We start from the raw sequence: 9,511 nt of genomic DNA, 5'->3' as shown, positions 1-9,511 counted from the left end.
TTTCATGGAACCTGCTTTAATCAACTATAGGTGACTATTTCTTTTCGAAACACAGCTGCATGTGTTTCATCTGAAGTTCCTCCCAACTGTCTTTGTACAGGGAAAAATTTATCAACTAACTCGCAACGGGCCCTAAACCGCCCCTAACGAGCAGAGTTGTAGTCCCTACTTACACCTTCATGCAGCTTTGACAGGGGGGGTTGCCAGGCAACCATTCTTTCATACGCAATGGCTCTTCAGATGTGGTGACTTATCTGAAGTTGAGTAAATTCAAATTGTAACACAAAGGTTTCACCTTACACACACACACACACACACACACACACACACACACACACACACACACACACACACACACACTAACACATCAAAGCACACACACACACACTATTTTACTTGTTTTAAACAGTGATTGTTTTAAAGAGTTTAGAGTGAGTTAAAACCACTTTAAAAACTCTGGCAACATGTTTTAAAAATGCTCCTGAAATAAAATTTGTATCATTGTTGGGTTAAAAGCAATATGAGACAATAATATTTAAAGAGCCTTCATTTATTAGTAATAGAATATCCATTTCCAAAAGACCCCTCTGAGAGGGTACAATTTATAATTTTAACATGTAAGACATTTCACAATGATCATATTCATAGAAAAACTAAAAACAATTACTTTACAACTATTGCACTCAATAACCAACACACACACACACACACACACACACACACACACACCCACACACACACACACACACACACACACACAGACACACACACACACAGACACAAACACACACACATAAGATTGATTCTAGAAGTAAAAGAACACCAGTGCCTCTCTCTAAGCGGCTCACTGAAAGAGGAACCTACTCGAGCACAACATCTTTATCACTTCAGAAATCTCTCCGAATCTACCCTCAGCAACAGCGCCATCTCTGGTAAAAACACAAAACACACCTTGCTCTAAAATTGCATCACCTGCACTACCGACAAAAAGCGTTTTTTTTCTGGAGTTTCCCCAATTCGGTGGAACTCGTTAGAAGTCTCCGATACAGACTACACAAGGATTGAGTTGGGAGACTGAGGGATAAGACAGTAGCGTACAGGTCATGGCGGTGGTGGGAGAGAGAGAGAGATAGAGGGATGGTGGTGGTGTTCCTCAGAGGACGTGCTGGAGTAGAGCCACGGTGAGAGCGGCCACACTGAGCGTGAAGGACGACAGGGCTCTGGAGGACCCGGCCGTCTGGAAGGCCTCTGTGTTCTGAAGCATCCACTCCTTCTCTCTCTGCAGCCCCTGCCTGTCCAGCTCTGGGCCCATGTGCACCCGGATGGTGTTGTAGTAGTGGTTCAGCCATCGTATCTAGGGCAACGGAGGAAAACCGGAGCGTATGGGTGATATTTCTGTGTATCTTCAGCAGATGCACACAAGCAGCCAAGCAATAAACATATATCGGTTGTGCTAAAATACCATAATTTATTTTTCTGATCAAGCTGTCAATCGTAATATCGCATCTATAGAAGGAAATAAATTGCTTTTTTTTGTGTGTGTGTTCTGCTCCCACGTCCAATCACACGCACCGCCTACACACCGCCGAATGAACACAGATAACACAGGGTTTATTTATTCTTTTTTAGCTGTGAGTTGAGGAGCAGCCTCATAAGAAAGTCAGCGATGGGGGAGTTCATAAAGAAACACATGTCTTCCAGGAAAATGAAAGACATTTCAGATGTGGTGGGTCCCAAATGGGTTTTAAACATGTGAAAAGATTAAAAAAAAAAAAAATCTTCAGCGGTCTAAAATTCAGGCCTTGCACACATTACTCCGGATAAACTCTGGAGAATCAGGTCCGGGGAGGATCAGGAGTTGCCCCTTCACACATGCAGCACACAACCGGAGATAAGCCATATCAGATGTGTTGACACCTATTGGAGATACTCTGTATAATCGAGGCAAGCCGGCGCCCGGGTAGAGTGTGTAGGAGGCAGGACGTGACACACACAGTATGAAGAGAATGCTAAAAATGCAAGACAATCCAGGCAAGAAGAGAAAAGTATGAAGCAGCTACACTCCTGGTTTAGCTCCAGTTGCATGATAGTCATTAAAATGTCAGCCATACGCCTACTCGCTTGTTGGGAATTCTCTGGCTCTCTGATTCTCCAGACTTACACTAGCAGCCTGGCCGGGTAAAATCCAGAGGGGCGGATTTTGACATTTGCGTTCACACAAACAGCTCCAGCGGGTATTATCTGGAGTATGTCCTACTTACGGCGCATTTTTGAAAGGCCTACAAACATCTCCATTTTTTTTTATATATTTTGACTATATATTGATTATAAGTTGACTGACTGAGTGTGGTGATAAAACTGCTATATATACTTTATACAATAAAAATATATCCTGCAAAAACAACAATAACAACCTGGAAAGTAAGACAATTATAAGGACACAATCTGGTTATGAAAAGAAATAGCCACATAGAGTACCTGTTCCTCACTGAGTAGGGTGGTATCAATCAGTTTCCGGTCGTACGGTACCAGGGACACAGTGTCAAAGGTCAAGTAGGTCTGGTCGTTGTACTACAGGGTAGAAAGACACAATTAAGACTGAATAACATTTCCTTATGAAGTTAGGGTCAAATCTTGTTTTGGGTCGACTCTACTGACAAATGAATTCCTGTGGTTCATTTAGATCAAATATATGTATTCCTGTATCAGTACCTTCGTGTGGGCGGGTACAGTCACGGCAATGTCTTCAATCCTGATGCCGAAGTCGTCGTCCTTGTAATATCCAGGTTCTAAGAGAACAACACTCAGTATTTATTACTATTTAAAATGTAGTCATTGAGAAGAAGCTTTCACCCAAAGCAGATTGCAGTGAATATCGATACATGAGCAGGCAGGCTGCCACCATTGCAGTTGAAATTCAGGACCTTTTGGCTGCACTATCACCCCACTCAATCAAATTTATGATAATCAAAAACTGTTAAATGACTCTCACAGTGAGCGAGCGGATGCATGTGTTTTTCAAAGTCACAGTGTCGGCCAGTTTGAGAAGGTTTACCTATAGAGGTGAACATGCCTTCTGTGAAGGGTACGTTGTTGGAACCAAATCCAACTGGCCCTGAACAGTAACGAGAACCAAATTCAGATTTCTTATTCATATCACACAACACATTTGACTATTTCATAATTCATCCATATTCTGAGGCTGTGAGGACAGGATTCATTAAAAATGTATCACTCATTCACTCAATAAGGCTTTAATTCATGGTTTCTCCTCGCTTAACCGTTCCTGTTAAATTGTTAACTTTTTCCTGGAAACTGAATTATTGTATGACACAAAACGACAGTGTATTTATTCCAGTCACACACCCTGGGCCCTGAAGTGAAGAAGTACTACATACACTCATGAACCCCAAAGTAGTTTCCTATCCCATGCCCGGTGCCATGGCCGTAGTTCAGGCCCACCTCCCACAATGCACGGCGGGCCAGCATCTCCATGTTTACACCTGTTGGTCAAAGAAAGCCATCTTCAGGAAACACTTGCGCCTTAAGGAAACACACCCCGCCTTCAGGAACCGGTGTGAACAGGAACCGAAGTGCTCTGGTTCACATGACTTTGAGTCAGACCGGCTAAATGTGTCGCATTTCCGTAGATATGAGTGGTTGCGCCTTACCCTTTGTTCTCGAGGGGAAGATGGTTCGAGATATTTCGATGTTTCCCATGAGAACCCGAGTGAAGGCCTCCTAATGAATCACGCATTGAGCCATTTAATTTATTTGAACAATAGGGGAATAATCCAGATCATTTTGTTTCATTCTGAATGTACAATGATTAGAAGAATAAAAGAACACACAAAGAGTGCAGGTGGCATCACTGTAGCTAAAACCAGAAATGTTGGTTCAGAAATCCTACCCGTTGCATTGCCGTGGGAGTCCCCCAATGGACAGTCCTGGTAATGTCTGTTGTGCCGTCGCTAACAGTACAGTAGTAGGAGTTAGACTTATTCATTCTAAAGAATTATTATAATTGAATTACAATTGATACACAGCATCTTCAAAGACAAATCCTTCTACTTACAGATACTGGCCCCCGGAGTCAATCAGATACATTTCATCGACGGTGAGCTTTCTGTCGGTCTCGTTTGTTGGGCTGTGATTCGACACATGATTGTTAGGACGTAGAGCGTTGGTTCACGATCCAAACAGATCTCAGTACCCTGAACCCCGTGTGCTGACGCTGTACCTGTAGTGAGCGAGGGCCGCGTTGGGGCCACTGGCGGAGATGGTCTCGAAGCTGGGGCCTCGACTGTCTTTCTGCTTGCTGAGATAAAGTTTCACAAGTGTGAAATATATATATATATATATATGAAGTCAAACTAATGATCCTCAGTGGGAAAACGTGGTCAAAGGCAGTAAAGAGGAGGCTTGTTAATCACATGACCTTTTACCATATTTGAAGTACATTACTTAAAATATATTTTATTGGTGGTTAAGTTCTATTATCAAACGGTATCCTAGTAATTTAAAATACTTCTATACAGTAACACAATCGACTGATTCTCCAGTATACTATCACTAAAATATTAACGTGGCTTCATCCCTTTAATATGTATGTGTGTGTGTGTGTGTGTGTGTGTGTGTGTGTGTGTGTGTCAGATTGTGGCACCCCTACCTGCGACACTCATTGACGTAGTGGGCGGCACTGAGCTCTGTCTCTTTGCCCCGGGGGACGGCTGTCTCCAGCCACATTAGCAGCTGGATGACTGCCACGGCATCCCTCACCTGAACATACAGAAACAAGGAATTACTGTTAATATTGGTGACAGTTTCCCGGGTGCTTGAACAGCAGTGACGCCAGCGAGCGCAGCCATAAAGGTATCAAGGCCATGCATTGCTCGGTCAGGTGTGAGCCGCATCTATTAAAAGCCTCTGAACACGGCTCCACTCATAAAGATTGCCAGTGTAAGATGTGATAAGTGGAGTGATATGGAATGGATGGATTTATGTTTGTTGTAAATGAACAATGTACTCCTTTATGTGTGTAGTTGTATGTGTGTATGTGTGTTGGGTATGGGTGTTTCTGACCGACTTACGTGAGCATTTCTCAAGATGCGTTGCTCCATTTCGTCTTTCACAGCCTTACTGGTCAACACCGGAGAATACGAACTGGTCACCAGCTTGTCCTGCATGAGAGAGAGAGAGAGAGAGAGAGAGAGAGAGAGAGAGAGAGAGAGAGAGAGAGAGAGAGGGCGGGTAAAAATTAAAAAATCTAAAAAGTTATAGAAGAATAATATAATTATTATTCAACCTTGAACAAAAAATAGTTCTAATAATACATTTCTTTTCTCTTTGAATTCTGTAATAAGCTGGAATCAGTGTGCCAGGGCATCTGCACAACTGGACCATATCGAAACAAATTAAAAAAAAATAAGCTGGGAGGAAACAACAATGCAACCAGGCCTGGGGTCTAGAACCTGCCTCCCACCTGTGCTGAGATGACCTCGTACAGGGCGTAGTTGGTGTACTCCGTGCCCACCCAGACCTTTACTCTGGGTTTGAGCACGTAGGCCATCAGGTCCTGGCGCACCGCATCGTACTCCCTCAGCTGGACACACATGCTCTGCACACACGAGGAGTTCAGGTAGGCCTGAAGATCCTCCGGCACGCGCTCGGTGTGCACAAAGAGCCTGACGCACACACAGGGAGAGAGAGAGAGAGAGAGAGAGAGAAGGGGGGGGGGGTCACAAGCTGACACTAAGATAAAACAGAACACAGAAGAACGGAGAGATAGGCAGAGAGAGTGAGCGATAAGAGTCACAATATCACACTAAGATAAAACAGTACAAAGATAAACGGAAAGATAAGGCAGAGAGAAATAGGAGTCACAAGATCACACTAAGAGACAAATAGATAGCTATTTGGAAAGATGAATAGATTGGAAGGTCGGAAGGAAGGAAGATAAAAAGAAAGAAGGGAAGAATGGACGATAGAAGGAAGAGAAGGAAGTAGAAAACCTGTATGAAGGAAGAAATTAAGGAATGAAAGGAAAATCTAATCTGAGGATGAGTAATGGAAAGAAAGGAAGGAAACAAATGGACAAGTATGGCACATTAATGACAACATCACAACTCAGAGGTTTGGACGTTGCTGTGCTACACGGAGGTCGGCTTGCCAGATCTCCTGCATGGTCAGCAGGGTGTAGGAGTAGAAGAAGGGGTTGTGTGGGATGTCGTTCCCACGCAAGTTGAACAGCCCTGAGAGGAGAGACACAGGTCATTCCTCTCAAGACACGGCGCTGGAAACGCTGGAGAGGCCAGCTGTCTCACCCATACCTGGATACAGTTGTACTAATATACCATGCTACAAGTTAGTATATACAATTTCACCTTTATTTTGTTTTTGAGAAACTGTATTGTTATTAGCACAATCCAAGAATTGTACGTACACATATATACATGGAATATATGTGATGTATTACAATTCCTGCTAATTCCTATGTGTCTTATAATGTGAAGTGAGATGAATGCATTGACTCAATAAGTGATGTGTTTGTGTGATGTTTGTGTGCTGTCTTCAGCGTAGCGGCCATGCTATGACCAATGGGTATCGACCGGGCTTCTTACAGGCGGTCTCGTCCAGGGCAGAGAGCAAGAGAGCAGTGGGCTTGTATGGATTGCCCATCATCTCCATCCGTATGGCATCCACCTTCATCTGCCAAGTTCTTCCTGTAAACACACAGAGACACACACACGGACGCACACACCCACACACAGATGCAGACACAAACACACGCACAGATGCAGGCACAAACAAACACCCACACACAGACACAGGCAGAAACACAGACAGACACACACACACACACACACACACACACACACAGACGCAGGTACAAACACACACAACGCACACACACTCACACACACACATTTACGCAGGCACAAACACACACAACACACACACACACGCACAAGCACTCACACAAATACACACACATTAGGGATTAATATCGGGAAAACAACCCCTCCTCCCTCTTCCCGTTAACATAAAATATACAAAATATAAAATAAAGGGTTCCCATTCCCAGGCATCATGTGACATTTAATGTTCCCTTTTATAATTTGATCATTAATGCATAATCATCATATCATTGTTACGCTATTGTTGTGCAAAAACGTAAAATGTGCATACTTTAAATGTCAAATTTAATGAAAACGCTTCGGTGTCAAATTACCTTATTAAACTCAAATTGCTTAATGGCGTCCCTATGATTTATAATTTCCTGTTATTCCAGTGTCCTTCAGAAATCATTTTATGGGGTTCCTATCTCTGTCCCGGAGTGATTAGACAGTCAGCAATATATAATAACTAAAAAATATGCCTGGAAAGGTCATTTTATGGCCATTTTATGGTGATGCGTTAGCTATCTACTTGGCTCACTGGCATTTATTGTCCACCATAATGGCCACCAAACAAGAACATCCCTTTTTGTCCGATGACATTAGTATGCACACACACACACACACACACACACACACACACACACAAGCACATGCACACACACACACACACACACACACACACACACACACACACACACACACACACACACACACACACACACACACACACTCACACACAAGCACAAACACACACACACACACTCACAAGCACACACATTCACACGCACACACCCTCACACACACCTATGATGTGGTCCGGGAGACGGGTGAGGTTGTAGGGGGGGACGGGGGCTCTGTCTGTCCAGAGGCTGTCCACCAGGTTGTCAGGGATGGAGGTGAGCAGCAGGTTTCCCGGGGCCAAGTCGGCGTTGAGGTACTCCTGTGTTTCTAATGGGAGGAGAACAAGGGGCCAACGATTAGGTGGCACAGAGGATCCATCGACCCCCGAGTCACCAGTCTGCATAGCACGCAGACGGAGGAGGCGTCTGTCGATACTCCTCTGTGTGTGTGTTTGAGTCAGTGCTTTATTGACGCTGAGCTGGGCCTGGGGGGGGGTTAGGGTTCTTACTGAGGGAGAAGACGAACGGGTCGAAGCCGATCTTGCCGCCCTCGGGGAACTCGCTGAGCAGCCAGTCTGTGATGCTGCCGATGAAAGCTGTAATGCACATCAACACATAATGGCGCCGGTTGAAATTCATTGTGGTTGTTTTTGTGTTGTGTTGTGTTCTGTTGTGTTGCACAATCGATTGAACCGATTTAGTGTTCGGTTTGTTGTTTGATGGTTATAGTTTAACATGTGTGGTTATTATTGTGCGCTGACTTTGATTGTTATGTTTATAATAATAAGAACACAAGATAATTGAAGAACACTGTCGTATTAAACGCAGGATTGCATGAAAGTTTCATTGCAATCAATACCAAGACAGGCAAAGAAGGTTTCCAAGTCGACATTTTGGGGAAAAAATAAATGTGGAATAAGCAACAGGAGAAATACTATTCACCAAAATGTATTTCTGTGTTATGATCTGCCTCCGGTAATCCAATGAAATCATTATCATTACTCACCATTATTGCGAAGGACCACTCCCTGAATCTGACATTAGTTTACATTAAGGTTGGTGATGTATACTCACACAGAAGTGGTTCTCAACTGGGCTAGCTTTAGGAAGCCTCATTAGTCATTAAGTTACAAACCAAAATCTCACAGTATTTTTTCCAATAATGCAGTGATCAACAATGCCTCCATTTACTGTTACAAACATGGCGCAAACCAAAAGCTGCAGCAATTGGGGCCGCACTCAATGAGACACTTAGCCATTGAAACATGAAGTAACATTGAAGCATTAGTTATTTCATGTGCTTCTTTCTAAAGATTAAGGTTTGGCATACACTCTGCGACCCAGTAATCATGCACTCAACTGGTGAGGTGACCCACTTGTGGAGAAACACTGCATTAATCGATCAATGAACCAAGTGACAAAAGTGAGTAATCAGGACATCCTACAGTCTCTCTCTAGCTTCCAGTTGCAGTCCATCTGTCTCGCCGCCTGCACCCAGTATCGGCTGTCCGTCCACAGGACCGCCTTCGTCGCCGTGACGACCGCCGTGCCTTTGAAAGGGGAACAGGTCAGCTGGGTGAAGGTAGACTTATACAGAGGGATGTTAAACGTAAAAGGGTTATGATTTAAGATATTGTTGCGTGCATTGCATGCCAAGGTCATCTCATGTAGCATGTGTGAATGGGGCCAAGATGGAGGAACAATGGATGCAATGAGGAAAGGAAAATTCATCGTCAATTTCATATAATATCTTAAACTACTATTTTAAATTCTATAAGGAAGCGCTTAAGCAATTCAAAGTACTATTTATTTTTTGTCTCAGTATCATTTGCTGCACTTCCAGGAACTGGGTGATGTGATGTTGATTGAGAAGATGGATGGATGGATGGAAGATGTTGGATTCTCAAGATGAGGAAGGAAATGAAACAAATCACTTTTTATATGATATAAAAGCCAAGTGTATCTTTTTATTGTCTATGTGCAATGATTTTT

The 9,511-nt window shown here is 43.4% G+C and overlaps 1 protein-coding gene across 3 annotated transcripts in view; it reads right to left on the bottom strand.

Moving 5' to 3' along the window:
• Window positions 1-557: 557 nt before the first annotated feature.
• The window catches only part of xpnpep2 (X-prolyl aminopeptidase (aminopeptidase P) 2, membrane-bound), a 15,047-nt gene continuing 6,093 nt past the window's right edge, over window positions 558-9,511 (bottom strand). For all 3 annotated transcript variants that reach the window (XM_079744468.1, XM_079744470.1, XM_079744469.1), the window contains exons 6-22: window positions 8,965-9,069; window positions 8,029-8,115; window positions 7,704-7,847; window positions 6,621-6,722; window positions 6,170-6,251; window positions 5,483-5,684; window positions 5,091-5,180; window positions 4,670-4,779; window positions 4,241-4,318; window positions 4,076-4,147; window positions 3,911-3,971; window positions 3,672-3,741; window positions 3,399-3,503; window positions 3,056-3,115; window positions 2,713-2,789; window positions 2,479-2,571; window positions 558-1,354 (exon numbers count right to left, since the gene is read on the bottom strand). In XM_079744468.1, coding sequence (XP_079600594.1) covers window positions 1,154-1,354; window positions 2,479-2,571; window positions 2,713-2,789; window positions 3,056-3,115; window positions 3,399-3,503; window positions 3,672-3,741; window positions 3,911-3,971; window positions 4,076-4,147; window positions 4,241-4,318; window positions 4,670-4,779; window positions 5,091-5,180; window positions 5,483-5,684; window positions 6,170-6,251; window positions 6,621-6,722; window positions 7,704-7,847; window positions 8,029-8,115; window positions 8,965-9,069 — 1,739 coding nt within the window. In that variant the 3' untranslated portion in view covers window positions 558-1,153. The remainder of the gene's footprint in view (window positions 1,355-2,478; window positions 2,572-2,712; window positions 2,790-3,055; window positions 3,116-3,398; window positions 3,504-3,671; window positions 3,742-3,910; window positions 3,972-4,075; window positions 4,148-4,240; window positions 4,319-4,669; window positions 4,780-5,090; window positions 5,181-5,482; window positions 5,685-6,169; window positions 6,252-6,620; window positions 6,723-7,703; window positions 7,848-8,028; window positions 8,116-8,964; window positions 9,070-9,511) is intronic.

Source organism: Pollachius pollachius (genome assembly GCF_949987615.1).
Source record: "Pollachius pollachius genome assembly, chromosome: 10".
In the NCBI taxonomy this organism is placed as follows: Eukaryota; Metazoa; Chordata; class Actinopteri; order Gadiformes; family Gadidae; genus Pollachius; species Pollachius pollachius.
Note: the sequence above shows the minus strand (reverse complement) of the source record. Positions and strands in the feature narration are given on the sequence as shown.